Source organism: Brassica oleracea, chromosome C2 (genome assembly GCF_000695525.1).
Source record: "Brassica oleracea var. oleracea cultivar TO1000 chromosome C2, BOL, whole genome shotgun sequence".
NCBI classification, from domain to species: Eukaryota; Viridiplantae; Streptophyta; class Magnoliopsida; order Brassicales; family Brassicaceae; genus Brassica; species Brassica oleracea.
The window spans coordinates 51,716,171-51,733,046 of NC_027749.1; the positions used below are offsets into that span (position 1 = coordinate 51,716,171).

Genomic DNA, 16,876 nt, shown 5'->3' on the forward strand with positions numbered 1-16,876 from the left:
AAAATAAATTTATAATTTTGTTTTAATTTTTGAAAATTTCCAAGGAAGTTTATCCCTCGGAATATTCCGACGACATCTTCCTCAGAATATTCCGAGGAATTTCCGACGAACTTGTGGTCCTCGGGAATTCCGAGGAAACAGGGTTTCCTCGGAATTCCGTCGAAAATTTCCGAGGGATTTTCGAGGAAAGATGAATTTCCGAGAAGTTATTTCCGATGATTTTTTCCGTCGGTATGTCGTCGGAATAGCGTTATTCCGACGACATACCGACGATTTTTCCCCTCAGTATGCCGTTGTTTTCTTGTAGTGATATACACTTTAACATATGGTTAAAAATGTTTGTTTAGATCGATGGTATCGTACTAATACCATGTCATACGTGGAAAAACTACCAAGGCCATGAAACATGGTAGGAGGTCATATCAAAGAAGATTACATCAAACAAATGCATGAGGAGAATATTATATCTATAAACCAATGATCTAATTTTACCAAAAAACAAACAATGATGAACATTATGTTCAACGTTTGTTATGTGGTATTCTTTACTATAACGTAAGTGTCTTTGCATCACAATCACCTTGTAAGTGTGCATTATCACCCATTTCTACTAAAGAATGCCAAATAAAAACGACTATGGCTCCGAAGTAACAGCGGATTGAACGGTGAGGGACAAACGGTACAACTGCGGTGAGGTTTTAACAGTTAGGTTTTAACAGTTATAAAAATATATAGATATATATGGTATACGTAAAGAATTACGTAAAGAATCCCCGTGTAACAAAAAAAAAGATATTATATAATTCATTACCACTTAGGAAATAAATAATCTAAGTGCGTTAGATGAAGGAACTTTTCTAATTATTACCACAGTTAACTTTTGTAATAATGTATTTAGTTAGGTAGTTATTGACACGCTCTTTTGACTAAAACTTCTGAAAGAATTAATCAAAAAACGCTTCTGAAAGTTTTTGAACGCCGACAACTTCCACCGTTGAGTTTGAGGTGGGCAGAATGATGTGGATGAATAAAGAAAACAAGAGCCAACAAAAACGGCCGTTACGTCATTACTATTGCTGACTCTGCGTCAGCTCTTAGATTCGTTTTCTCTGCTGAAAGCATTTAATTTTACCATATCCATCATTTATATCACTGCCATAAAAGAGCGACAAAATCTCATATTTCACCAAACTGGATTATTAAAAATATGAGCATACCGGTTATACTCATACCAATTGGGGTATTTTTTCGTCAACTGATTTAAAACTAAAATGAAAGCATTGATCTTTTATGCTCGTGTCTACATACATAATGGCATGTGTATACTTTATCCCACTGTACATTTATCTAGCTATCTTACGACTTATATGTATGGACAATCTAAAACATGTTAAAATATCTAAAAAGGAATCTGAATTTTTTTTCGAGAAAGATTATATCAAATTAAATTAGTTGTACATAGGAAATGTTAATAAGGAAATTCAGAGCCTCTTTTGGTATAACAGTGCTGATGAGTTTCAGTTTCTAGTACTGATTAAGTGCCCCAAAACATAACGAATGATCAAACAGGCAATCGTATTTATACTATATCAGCTATATTATAAGTTTTTTCTATATTATAAGTTATTAATTTCATCACTTGATTTCTCACCATTTTACACCAATAAAGTTAGCACTTGAAACAATTTATTTGTTTCTAGCATTATGTTAGCATGTTTTGTTCTGTAAAATTATGTTTGCTATGTTTTGTAACGTATTTTATTTTCGCGCTCTGCTATCATTGAATTATCAAAAGAAACAAGGGAAAATAAACGTAAGAATGATATATACTCTTTTTAAGTCGAGAAAAAGAGAAGAATCCAAGTCCGCAAAGTCCACATGTAAGCCTCGGTAATGCGAAACTTTGTCCCACAGTGCGTACCAAGGTTCCTGCACCAACGTGTGAAGTCTTACCTGGCGCCACGTCAGGATTCAATGCATGGGAAAATTGAGGTGATAATGTTAATACTAATTAATCAGTTTCCATGAAAACAAATTAAATTTATATGTGCAAAGTTTACAAACTCATCTAAAACTCGTTACTGGAGCTTGTCAACAAAAAATATTTGGTTATATAATACTGTAGTGAGAAAATCGAATTATGAGAAACATGTACATGATAGTAAAAAACATATAGTCGCTGGTAGAACCAGCGACTGTTCTACCAGAAACATAATAAAAACATTTTTATTATGTGCCTGTTCGTCTGTTCGACTGTCATTTTTATCCAGGTGATTCATCTGAATGCTATATAAGTAGGGAATGCAGCTGATATCCATAAACTATATACTATAAATATAACTTGCCACTGTAAAAAAACTAAATTATGTGCCTGTTCGTCTGTTCCACTGTCATTTTTATCCAGGTGATTCATCTGAATGCTATATAAGTAGAGGATGCAGCTGATATCCATAAACTATATACTATAAATATAACTTGCCACTGTAAAAAAACTAAGTTGCTATGTGTAGTTGTTCATAACCCTTCAGTGATGCCTTGAGTATTTCTTTCTAAAACATTGTACTTACTCCCTCTATAGAGTAAGTTTCGGAAAACAAAATTCTATACGCTGCATTACAGTATAAATGCATGGACCAAAAAGAAAACACATTTGATTTTTAACTTTGACAAAGATAATTAACCAATAAAACAGCCATCGCTTACTTTGATGTAACGGAAGTTCACCTAAGTGGCTCATTTATACATAACCCTAAATTCAACGAATTACTTAATTAGATTAAGTTACCAAGTTTCTGCCACAGAAGAAAAGAATAAAACGACTATGTTATCAAGGATTTAATTTCTCATCGGTTTCAACCAACAACACAACCATTATCATCTTCTTAGTATTTTTTTTTATTTTTTTGAGAAAGACTATCTTCTTGTTTCAAAAAAGGAAAACATCATCTAAACTTTTTAGTCGAGGTAAGAAATCAATTCTATTCAATCACTATCTGGGAGAGGAAAGACACTTGAACTTATAAGTTGAGGTAAGAAATCAGTTTGAAAACATACTTCAAGATTAATTTTGAATACAGAGATAAATTGTCTTATGGAAACTATATTCGTAGATTATAGTCTGGATTTTAACTATTTACTCCAATAACGTTAAGTCGAATTATTAGTTTCATAATACCATATCTTATCTATATAGATTAAGATTAAGTGATTAACCATATTCAACAGTAACAAAATATTGTTTTTTCCACACAAAAGGAACACTAGCTCACGTTGGTTAATTCAAATTTTACTAAGTTTATTTATGAACGCCGAGTAGAGTACTTTCATAATGATTTCAGTTAGTCAATATGACAAGAATATTCAATTTTTAAAAAAGTTGGTGATTAATTATGTTTTTAATAATCAATATCATATATATATGTGCGTGTGCTGTATTGATTAAAAGGTCAACATGTGCCACTATGTCACCACTGTGCTCCCTTTTGTAGATTGATTTTTAAAATAAAAGTTCACTGGAACTTTATGTTTAGCAAGAACGCCCATAGGTATTAGTTGTTATCACGAATGCCGTGTTTGTTCACTTCACCATGAACATCTCATGTTAATAACATGCATTTTATTCCGTTACTCAATTGTGTGTATATATATTCATGTATATATTTTCTGAACATATATTCATGTATATATTCAGTATAAAATTCGAGAGAAAAGAAGTGCTCTAGAAATTGTAAGAATTAGTTATTTTTCTTTTCGTTAGGTAGATATTTGTATATGTATCTAATCCGTAACAAAACAAACTTACGAAAATATAATTTCATATGAAAGTTAAAAATATTTATGACTGAGATAAAAATATTTATGACTGAGAATATTTTGATCCATTGTTTAGAAGTAATTATAATTGAACTCTATTGAAATTAGCAAGGACATTTATATTTAAAAACCTTTTCTTAATGTAATTATATATCAACCAGTATAAAATCTATAATACTTGTAAAAAAAAATAATTTTGAAATTAATTCGGTTTCCACAGTGGCAACGCTCGATTTGGAAAGATTTCAAAAATGAACAACCATTGTTATATAAAATACTAGGATCGGCCCTTAATAATAAAAACTGTTTTATATAAATTTATATTAATTTTATGAAGCATTTAAAAATCATGGTGGATTGAAAACTATATTATAAAAAACAACAATGAATTCTAAGATCACATTGTTAGAACATCATTAGTGGTAAAATAGCAAGTAGAGTACCTCACTAATATTTTTATTATTATTTTTGTACATAATTTAGTTATAATAATTTTAAAAATAAAAATAAAAAAACCTATAAAATGATACCACATGTATTCACCGATTCTTTAGAAATGTAGGAAAACTCTTCCCGCAGGTACCACTCTTGCTTTTTTTTTCTATTAATCCTTTCTCTTTCTTCTTTTTCAGCTTTTAATATTTTAAATTTGTTAGAGACTGATGAATTTCAACCGGTGCGAGTGTCCTTATTTTAAATAGACATTTTTGGTTTGGAATTAAAATGACAATATCCTTCATTATTCTATTTTTTCAGAGAATACAAAATTAACAAAAAACAATTCAGAATAATATGATAATATATATATATATCTTCTTATTATTCTTAGTTCAATTTGACATAATAAAAGAAAATATTAACTTTAAATAGATAATATGTGAAATTTCATGTTTACCACATTCATGGTACCATTATTGATCTTTACCATCACTAAAGGGGTATTTTTAAAAATATATTTTCAATAAGTAGCAAAAGACTCTTATATCCTTGTTCTTGATATATATATAACAAATAATTATTTAAATAAAAACATATTTTTATGTTTTCGAATTATACTTTTTTAAAATTCAAACTTTTTTATAATTATTTTTTTTGGAATTGTTTTGGTTTATTTTAATTTATTTTTTAATTTTACAGATATAAGATATGTTCGGTTATTTATAAAATTTGATTCAATTCTCGTTCAGATATTTTGTTTTTTTTTGTTCAGTTTGGATAACAAAGTGGGGAACCAGCTAATATCAAAAACAAAATCAGGTCTCTTTCGGTTACAGGCGTTTCAGATTATTTTGGTTAATTTGAGTAAATTTTATTGATAAATTGTTTTTTACCGGGAAAAAAACAGGTGATTTAAGTTTTTTGGATAACTTATCGGGTAGTTTATATAATTTTAAATAATTTAGGGAAAAGATATTCATATAATTCATTTTGGATAGTTTAGTTTATAAATAATAAGTTTATGATATTTGTTAGAGTAAAACTAAGTTTATTTAATATTTTAGATTTGTAAATTATATTTCAAATTGAGATACTTATTGATTTTGGTTCGGTTCTCGTTTGTTTTTGATATTTTAGTTTCAGAAAAACATAGAATACATGATATATAGAAATATACCTGATTTATGAAATTTGGTTTAGTTTCGATTTTGTTTTTTATTTGGTAAGGTTCGATTCTTCAGTTACGGGTAAACACATGGCTAATTTCATGTGTGCAAAGCTTTGTAGTACTGGCTAACGGCACATCGATTTTAATGTTTGATCTCAAACCTCTCGTCATTCTATTTATTTATAAATTAAAATTGAGATATAATTATTGACCATGTATTAATTTAGAAAAATAAATTGGCGGATGAATCAAATCTATTTTTTATTTGCTAGTTGACTATAGCAAGAATAATATTATTGTATAGACCCAAATCAGAGTTTAGAGTCATAAATAATAGAACCTAAAGAGACCGACAAATAATTTAAGTGGTAAAGTAGATTTTTTTGTTATCTATCTATATATAATTGATTACGGCTGCTGGTTCAGAGGTGGACTTTGTGGGTTACCGGACTTGAAAAATTATAGTTATATAAGGTCCAAAATTTATAAGTCTGAAGCCCAAATAATGTTGTGACGGACAAGTATCGCCTCTGCAGCGAACGATTTTCCACGTAGCAAAGCAGAAGAGATACCAACGTATTTATATATATATAGATTTAAACCATTAATTAAAATACTGTATTTAAAATTTTAAGATATAAATTTTAAAAATACATGAGCGAGTCCATTAACTGTCAATCTCGAGAACTAGAATTGGGTTTTGACAGTTTTAACTTCTTTTCTTTTCATCGACAGTTTCAACTACATAGATAAACACATATAGCGTGAGTATTAGGTGTATTTTGACTGATAAACTATTGAATGAAATATAAAATTACATACTAAAATAATAACCAATTAACTTCAAACAGATTCACGTACAAGTCATGTTTAAAAGGGAATAAAACAAAATAATTTACATTTCTTTTCAGATCTTGAGGTCCACAGTTCCACCTTCTTACCAACACCCAAGTGATTCGTTAGAGAGAGAGAGAGCGTGAGAGTGATTTATAAGCTTCTCTTTGGGCATTACAATTTTTTGTGAACATAGAAACACTCAAAACTTAACCAAAAACAAAAATGGGAGAGGTTCAAGAAAATCCCAAACTCTTATATCATCTTTTCAAATCTCAATAATAATAATAATAATTTTGTTCTAACTAAGACTAATAAATTTTTTGGTTTCAGGAAGAGAAGAAGCAAGAAGCACCAGAGGAGAAGAAAATGGAGGAGAAGAAACCAGAAGAGGAGAAAAAAGAAGAAGGAAAGAAAGTGGAGGCTGATGAGAAAAAAGGAGAAGATTCTGAAAAGAAAACTCAAGAAGGAGAAGCTCCTAAAGATTCCAAAGAGGATTCTCCTCCGGCGGCACCGGAGGCTCCAGCGCCACCTCCACCGCCGCAAGAGATTGTGCTTAAAGTTTACATGCACTGTGAAGGCTGTGCTAGAAAAGTCCGCCGTTGCCTCAAAGGCTTCGAAGGTATGTATTAAGAATATACTATATCTAAAAGTACATACTTCTTTATATCATTTCTGCATTTTCATCTACATGTAATAATCTTCTAAAAAGAAATAATACATTTTCGTTTTCTTCATAGAATAATTTCACAAAATCCAAACGTTTGCCATCTGCTTTTACAACACATTTTTTGTTTGTTTAAGATGATTCATCTCGTGGTTCATTTAAAATATATAAGACAAAACACTTTAAACAAAAGATTGCCGTTTGATTTTTTTCCAACAAATTACATATTAAAAAAATAAGCATCAGATAAGTAAATTACTGTAACTATATATCGTTTCTGCCAATTACAGTTTTTGGTTAATTTGGTGTATAAGTATAATTAATATTCGTCTTTTTTTTTAATTTTCGTCATATATTTTGTATATAGAACCACATAAAGTTTGGGTTATGCTTTTAAGTATTACTATTATAAATAAATAAAAGAAACAATCAAAGTATAACATTCTGTTTTTGGTAAACATGGCAATATAACGATATATATATATATATTATGACTATATACAAATATGATTTGAATCTTGGATTTTTGGTTTAATTGATTTAGGAGTGGAAGATGTGACGACTGACTGTAAAGCGGGTAAAGTGGTTGTGAAGGGAGAAAAAGCTGACCCATTGAAAGTCTTAGCCAGAGTTCAAAGGAAGACCCACCGTGAAGTGGTGCTTCTTTCTCCTATTCCTCCGCCATCTCAGCCGCCGGAGAAGAAAGGAGAGGAGGAGAAGCCCAAAGTGGAAGAGAAGAAAGTGGAGGTAACTTTCTTTATTGTAATTTTTTTTGTCTAGTAATGAATTTTTTTTTTAAAAATAGAGGTAATTTAAGGGTTGCTTTTTTGGGGATGTTTATAATTATTTATTCAGAGTAACTATTAATTAATATATCATTCAGTTAAAGTGGGATTATTCTCCCTTTCCAGTGAATTCACATGGGGGTGTACTGGTAGATTAGTATATTTTTATTGATGGTTTTAGAACTAGATTTTTTCTGATTTTTTTATTATTATTTAATTTTACATATATGGAATCTGGGTTACATAGTCGTTTTATTTAAATTTTCGACGATCTTTTTGTATCAGCCTCCCGTAGTAGTTACGGTGGTCATCAAGGTTCACATGCATTGCGAAGCTTGTGCGACGGAGATCAAGAAACGGATCATGAGAATGAAAGGTTAGTTTTTTTCTACTGAATTGTTTAAATAATCTAATATTGGTTAAGATATTGGACTTTTTATACAATAAGTCCCAATATTTAATAGCTTTTACCTGTTTTTTTTTTTACAATAGCTTTATCTGTGAAAGCAACACTTCAAACTTAAAGGAAATTTACTGAAAAAGTGATAGGTAACAATTAAAATGAAAATATATGTTTTGGGGGTGATTTTAGCTCTTTTTCTCGTCTGTCCTGACTACTTCGGTAGATAAAACGTTTCAATATCTTGCATAATCATCCACTTGTCACCAACTTTACATTGTCTTTCGTTAGTTCTTTAGTCGTATCAAATTTGGTCCATACAGTTTCAAATCTAGATGATATTGCTTCGACTTTAAAACACATGCACATGTATTATTTATTTATTTATAGTCATTCTAACTTTTAAAAAGCATATGTTATGTTATCGTTTTTTTAATAAATTATATGTAGTGGGGTCAAAATGTATATAGCCCTACTTTAGTAGTATGATTTTTTTAATTATTCATTTTTGTTTGAAACAAATAACTTTTAGGAGTGGAATCTGCTGAATCCGATTTGAAAGCTTCTCAAGTGACGGTGAAAGGAGTGTTTGAACCGCAAAAGCTCGTAGAATACGTTTACAAGCGTACTGGAAAACATGCTGCAATTATGAAAATTGACCCACCACCTCCGCCGCCACCTGAGGAAGCTGCTGCGGCCGCGGAAGCAGAGAAGAAGGAAGAAGGAAAAGGAGAAAATGGCGGTGGAGAGTCCAAAGGCGAGGAAGGGAAGGACGAGAAAGCAAAGACTGATGAAGAGAAGAAGGAAGGTGACGGCAGCAAAGGTGAAGGTGAAGCGGGGGAGAATGGCGGTGGTGGGGAGGAAGAGGGAAAAGTTGTGGAGGTGAAGAAGATAGAGAATCCATATTTCTACTATCATTACCAGCCGCCGCGTGTGGCAATGCCGCCTTATGCTTATCCTCATGCTTATCCACCCCATGCATATCCTCCTCAAGCATATCCTCCCCATGCATATCCTCATGCATATCCTTCTAATGCATATCCTCCTAATGCATATCCCCCTCAGATATTCAGCGACGAGAATCCAAACGCATGTTCCATAATGTAACAAAGAAACTGCAAACGCTAAAAGAGTATATGGGAAATATTTTGAACAATTTGATTAAGCGGTTACTAATCTAGATGAAACTTGTGGAACAAACTCTAGAGTTCATATCGATAGTCCCAGTGGTGGAGCCACATTGCTCAAGATAGGGCAATTGCCCCCTATGCTTTTTCAAAACTACATGTAAATTTTAGATTTCAAATATGCCCCTTTCGTTACCACATTGTTTAAAGTATATATAAACCCCTTTTTATTCTTCTCACCATGAAAAGAAGAACTTAAAAAGGAGTAAAAAGAAATTATCGGTGAATATTAATAGTTAGGTCACTTAGGTGAAACACTTTTTCTCGCATCTATCAAAATAGGTTCGTCCATTTATTGCACGAATAAAATGCTTCCTCAGTTTATTCATGCCATCGGCGTTTGTCAATTGTGTTATGATTATTATTTTTTGATTAAAGGAATTGTGTTATGATTACCTCTTTATTTTTCCTAAAGGTTTATGATTATTTATTCTGAAATCATTTGTGTCCATCATGTGTTGCTAGAAACTAAACGGTGACTCGTAGTATCAATCAATCATATAAAATAAAATTAATCAAGAATCCTATGTTTTTTTCATTTTGAGATTTTAAAGCAATAAACAGAAAAATTAATTCCCCGAAAAATATATTATTTTATACAATGTGGACAATCCAGTTTAGTTTTATTTGAATATGGACAACATATATACACTTCTACACCATAATACGAGAATTTTTACATATAGAGCCATTTTTATTCCAGCCAAACAAATAACCAAATCACTTTTGTGGTCCGGAAGTCAATAGTAAGCAAACAGTGAACACAGCTCGTGATGTCGCATGGTAAGCAAAAGAACAAAGAACATTCTATTCCAGCCAAAGTAGTAGACTCCAGAAACCCCTCTCTCTCTCACCTGTGTAGCGCGTGAATCGTGAGGGTATAATACTACAACGAGCCATGATGTGACGGTGTTAACAAGTCGACCTAGCGTGATGGGTCCGTGCCATCTCTTTGAGGACGTACAGTTTTATGAATGAGCCCACGTGACCGCCACCACTTCCTCTAAACCTGTGCTTGTACTCCAACTTTTGTCGCTTCTTTTATTGGACGCACCGTTTTTATTTTCTTATTAAATATACTCGATTCCTCTTCGAAACACACAAGATTAAAGAAAAATATAGTACGTTGCTCTTTACTTTAGTAGACAAAAATAAGTAATTTTTTTTTTGCAACTTAAAAATAAGTAACTTATTCACTTTATTTTTTGTTTCTTTCTAAAAATAACGAATCAATTTTAAAAAGTACTAACCAATGTCGGTAGATCAATTCACTATTTTTCCTTTTTAGAGAAAACTATTGGTTAGTGTTAAATGTTTACAGCAAACGAAATGTTTTTTAGCTAACACAAGAACTACTATTAATTGTGATAGAAATAGCGATTAGAAATTGTTTTTCATTAAACAACATAAAATATTGATTGCCATTGATGTTAGTTTTTGTTTTCAAAGTATTAATTTGTAATAGAAATAACATAAAAATTACCAGTAACCCGTTTTTTTCGTTAACTAAGCGGTTTTGTATGACTGGTGCGGGAGTCTGCAAATGCGGGTGGTTGCGGTTTCAAGCGTTATTAAGCGTTTTGTACGACTGGTACAACGTTTGAAAATTGTTGCGTTTACGTGATATTTGTGACAGGTTGATTATAAGATATCACATTGGTTTAATAATAAATTACTCATATAAACATATTATAACAATTAAAAACTATAAAAAACATACTATTCTAATAAAATTTAATAATTATCAATCTAATATGATTAATAAAAATATTATGTTTATTTATAAAAAAAATTAAACTAGTTGAAAGTTATAATTTTAATAAAATTTGTTTTGAAGATTTATATTAAAAAAATTTAAAAAATATTTTATTTTGTTTTATACATGTGTACATCTTTATATATGTGTGTATATAAATGTTTAAAAATTCTAATAAATAGTTAGTTTAAATTTTTTATAAAGAAAATTATTATATTGTTTGTGAATTTTAATTAATATATAAAATATGTATATATTTTTATTTATAATATTTCCATTTTAAAATTTTAATTTTAAAATTTTAAAATATTTTTGAAAATAATTTTATATTTATTTTTTCACCCGCAACCGTCCGCAACCACAAACGCTAGCTGAAACCAGCTTTTGATTTTAAGAGGTTCAGAGCGGTTTGTAGCGGTTTGTATGATTGTTTCAAAACGCTGCCAACCACTACCAACCGCAAAAGCTGCGTTCGCGGGTCGTAGCGGAAAAACCAGTCAGGCCCTAAGTATTACAAGTGCATGCTTATTTGGAAACTCTCTAATTTATCTGTTTTATAGCATTGCACAAAATTGTTAGAGCATCTCTAATGGTATACAAAAAATGTATTTATATTTCACTCTAAAATAGAGTAACCATATTCTAGAGTTAGATTTGCTCTAATGGTTCACTCTATTATAGAGTTGCTCTATAATAAAGTGAAATATATATAGAGTAATGTTATTTTTTACTCTGTATTTGGAGTAAGAGCATCTCCGATGGTACATAATTTTTTTTTCTATTTATCATTCTAAAATAGAATAACCATATTCTAGAGTTAGATTTGCTCTAATGGTTCACTCTATAATAGAGTGAAATATAGAGTAATGTTATTTTTTACTCTATATTTGGAGTAAAAAAACAACATTATTTTATATTTCACTCTATTATAAAGTGAACCATAGGAGCAAATCCAACTCCATAATAGAGTTACTCTATTTTAAAGTAAAATATATAGAATTTGTTTGTGTACCATTGGAGATGGTCTAAAAAAACAATATTACTCTATATTTCACTCTATTATATAATAAATCTATTATAAAATAAATCATTGGAGCAAATGCAACTCTATAATAGAGTTACTCTATTTTAAAATGAAATATAGAGAAAAAATTTGTTTACCATTAGAGATGGTCTTAGTGCATGATATTTTTCTTTCTTCGCAATTTTGTATAAAATAAATTGCCTTAGTTATGTAATGAGTTTGTTAAATTGGTATTCTAACAATAGTTTACGTATCATAAATTACAAATTCTAGAAGTATATGTTTCTCTTTCACCTTTTACAAAAAAAAAAAATATGTTTCTCTTTCACGAAAATAGGGTGGATGGACTATAGCATTTATTAGTTTTGCTGGTCTTTTCTTCTTTCTATTAACCTTAGGCCATGCGCATCAGGGGCTTTAGACGGGTTCACGGACGCGAGTTCTAAGGCCCGCGTGATTAAAAAGCAATTAAAAATAGGTTTGTTTTCACGAACCAGGCCTTACGCATGATCCGCTATCTAGCGGTTTTAGCCACGCGTCATGTCCTGGTTGGAGGAAAGAAACCGCGTAGAGTTTGATCCCCATGTCGCCGGAGAAGACGATCCAGAGAGGCTCCGCCTGGATCACGGCATGGCGGAGGGTTCCGGGGATCGAGTTCGCCGCATCGTCGTCGGAAGAGTCGGTGACGAGGTAAAAGCGGCCGCCTTTGCCGCCGAGCGTGCCTTGTCCGAAGCCGATGGAGCAGTCGGCGAGGCGCTGGCGGTTTTGAGACCAGTTTGGGTCGCAGCGCCAGCAGTCGTCGATTGGGTTTCCGGTGATGCAAGAAGGTATTGGCGCCGAGGCCGTCGTGTCGCCGTCGCCTTGTTGGTAAGTGAGAAGGTTTCTTCTGTGGAGAGAATCGTTGAGCTTCCTGCATTCGATAACAGAGGATGTTAATGCTCTGTTTTCTTATGGCTTGAGAAACAGAGGATTTTTTAAAAATTTAAACTTTTTTCCTCCTTTTCAAATTATAAGTTGGATTACTTGAGAATGATAAAGACCCAACAGATTAAAAATGCAAGAAGAGTAAGAGAAGAGTTTATATTATGCCTTTGGACATTAAGTACAACATCTTTAGGGAATGGGTGTTGATTTCTATAGTTCTGTGGTCTTGTGTGGTTTATAGTAGTTTGATGCCATTTTTTTAAATTAGAACTCGATTAATACATGTAATTGGAACTCGATTGTTGCAGATGGAAACTCCCCAAGAGCTTTGTTTGTGTTCAACGTGGTTGGAGACGGGAAATATTAAAACATATCTCGAAAACCAAAACTTAAACTCCAAAACTAAAACATAGCTTTTCTATATCTGAAATGGCACTCTTTATCCCGATGATATGTTCGAGATTTAGAGAATCATGATCATTTGAAAGCTGATTTAGCCGAAAATATTTAGCAAAAGTTTGGTTTCTCATTTTATGTAATCTACTCTTAATGTATTGAATAAAATGTTTTCATCAATTTTATAATATATTTTAATATTTTATTCATGTATTCTGAATAATTTTTAATTTAAAAAAAAAAAATATTATTATTTTATTCCTATAAACTATTTCTTCGGGTTCACTAATGCAGAAAACAACAAATTCGGATTCATAACTGTTCATGGGCCCACAAAAAAATATTTAAAAAATTTGGTTCACCAATGCTCATGATCTTAGGGACCATACCATCGGCATGAGAGCTACGTCGATAATCGAAATCATGCATGTTGACACGTAGATATACGTTTTTTTTTGGTAAAATAGATATCGTTTCAGACAAATATATATATACGTATTCTTTTCTTTCTAGTTTTTCCTTTTTGCTAAAAAACGTATTGTTTCTAGTTACGTGTTGTTTGCATGTATATAAACGTATACGCACGAACGTAGAGAATTAGTTAATTCACGTAGGTTTACAAAATAATAATTAATTCACGTACAATTAACTACTTTATGCAATACGTAACCTAAGCGATAAATCTAACAACCATAATCGAGCATGGCCATGCAGGCATGCATACATCGGTAACAACTACAGTTTGCATTAGCATGCCTGTGCATTAGAAATAATACTCTCATTAGTTAACCTGAGAAGTTACTAGTGAAATTAACAACTCTATACAACCGCAAGTTTGTTTCCTCAGTTAAAAATACAACGCTCTACGCCTCTACCTCTGAAACACCATTACAGACGTTGGTTTTTAAGAATCAGTTTTGATTCCAATTCAAATATACTAACAGACAAAAATCACAAACTTGCGGTTTTAATTAGAAAGAGAACAAAGTTGTTATCATACGCGACACTTGGCCGGATTTCATTATATTAGGTTAGGTCTGATTGCGACCGAACCGTAACTGAGTCTACCATTTAACCCAACTCTAAGAGTGTTGGCACCATCAACATCTGTTAATTCACCTGAATTTCATAAAACTCAGGTTATTAAATCCATCTTTATTAATGCTATTTTTTGAACCAATTGTTAGTGCTGTTGTTTGTTTCAATTATTTATGGAGTTTTGATTCTGGCGTCAACTGCCAAAAAAAAGAATTATCCATTTGCTGTCAACTTATACATTATGTAGAGCTGGTTTATTATCATTCGACGTTGCTATTCTAAACTCTATTTGGAATTATTTATAACGCGTGATTCAAGTCACGAATATCAAAAGATCCTTATCCAAAGTCTATAACATATATATATATGAATTCAACCATAGATGATAGACCCGTTTATAATAAAGAAAATCTAAGATTAGGTGATAAGCCAACCTGTTAGACCTTGACATTTAGAAGTCTCCCATATTCGAGATAGCTAACTAAAAATCAAGAACATGTAAAGACGTACAGCAAATGTAGTACAATATCTTTTTGTTGGAGGTCCACTTACAGGATATTCTAGATTGGATGCGAGGAAAACAGATTCAGATTTTGATTACTTCAAACACAATCCAGGCAGGCTCTTATACACTTAATAACGTTTTGATTGCTGTGGTTGGTTATAACTAACGTTTCACTATTCATTAATAATAAACACTTCCTGAACCAAATTAAATATCTATATGGTTTGTTGACGTATTGCATATATACTCTCTCTGCGTTTGCGTTTGGCTTTTACATCATGGAGTATAAAATAAATGTTGATCGGTACATACTTTAATAATTCTAAAATAGCCGCATCGTGAAAACATGTAAAGATAAAATAATTGAAAGGCTAACAGCCTAACACACACAAAGAAGGATGTAGACCCATAACAAAGGGGAAAAACTAGAAGATGATGTTGTTACAACGGTTTTGAAGTCCACTCAGTTAACGAGTTATATATGTGAAACACATTAAAGAAGAAACCAGTGTAGGTCTGTGACAGAAGAAAACAAAGCAAATTATTTATATGTTTATCTACCTAAAATGATAAAATGATTTTCTTTCTATTAGGAACTTTGTTGAGATTTAGACATGATTCTTGATTTAATAAATTATAAATACTTTTAAACTAAAGAAATTTAACTTTTCTTATAAGAACAAGAAAAGAAAATTTGGAAAAAGGTGTTTGAATCTCATCACTTAGTGTAGGGTTAAAAGCAAAGAAGCTGTGAGATGGATGGTTGAAGATGACCTACTATTGTAGCATTATAGTTGGATGGCTAATTTCGTTATTTCTTTTTGAGTCATTTCAAATTGCTTCTTTAAGTTTACTTCAATGGTCCATATTGCATTTAGAAAAAGGTTTTTAAAAATTCTTTTTTTTTGTATAGACCTAAGGTGTCTTGGGCGAGACCCAAATTAATCTCTAGAAGGCCGGTTCACCGATGACATGCAAGCAACAGTTGCTCTACGTATATGAATTAGATATCTACACCACCTGGCCAACACAGATGTATAATATATATTATTGGGGGTTCTTAGGGTGGAGTTCTTATCGGAATATAAGAACTCGTCTCTTAACTTTTAACTAAAAAAATTAAGAACCGGTTCTTAAAACTTTTATTTAAGAAACGGTTCTTAGCTTTTTAATTAAAAGTTAAGAGGCGAGTTCTTATATTCCGCTAAGAACCCCACCTTAAGAACCTTCCAATAATCATGCTCTTACGTATTCACAAAGCTAAGATACCCCACCTTCCATTTCACGAAAAATAAATCACATAGTACTAAAGTTTTTTCAACCTTTTTCAAGAATTATAGATAATTAATAGCAACATTTCAAGGATTCATCCCGTACCAATATATATATATAATTCATATGAGAATAAAAGAAGTGAAAATACTGTCATACAATGTTAAATCATTCCTTGTACAAAATGCATGGTATCTTTCACTACTGCCCACTTTTGAAAAAAATAGAGCCAAGCAATTAAGTAAAAGGCCCATCGGGAGGCGAAAGTAGGCTTAGTAGTTAAATAGCCCCATTTTGATATAAAAGTGGGCTTAGTAGATTATTGGGCCGAGTTTGTGTGTGTATGAGAGACTAAAGAGCCCGCCTTTTGTGTTCCAAATTCTTGTCTCCAGAAAATTTCGAAACTGTGGTTTTGTTCTTGTTATAAACCATTTAGTGATCGACCCATTTATCAGCTCGTGTAACAAGACGGGCCAAGCCCATCCGCAGGATCATACTGGCGCCTATCTACTCTTGTGTTTATCTACATTATAGTTGGTGTTTATCTTACGTATTGCTAGTCATTATCTAGTTAAGGATAAGTACGATCTCATGTCGATCCAGTACTTAGACCGTCATTACCATATGTATATAAAGACCAATTGGTCGACCTAATAATACACACAAGTT

The 16,876-nt window shown here is 31.7% G+C and overlaps 1 protein-coding gene across 1 annotated transcript; it reads left to right on the forward strand.

Annotated features, from left to right (window-relative positions):
- The first annotated feature begins 6,349 nt into the window (after nucleotides 1–6,349).
- On the forward strand, nucleotides 6,350–9,427 carry LOC106319086 (neurofilament medium polypeptide-like). The gene is made up of 5 exons (XM_013757313.1): nucleotides 6,350–6,487; nucleotides 6,587–6,875; nucleotides 7,465–7,667; nucleotides 7,991–8,081; nucleotides 8,638–9,427. Exons 1-5 carry the CDS (start codon nucleotides 6,479–6,481, stop codon nucleotides 9,210–9,212), a joined length of 1,167 nt encoding a protein of 388 aa, XP_013612767.1. The 5' UTR covers nucleotides 6,350–6,478; the 3' UTR covers nucleotides 9,213–9,427.
- Nucleotides 9,428–16,876: the final 7,449 nt, after the last annotated feature.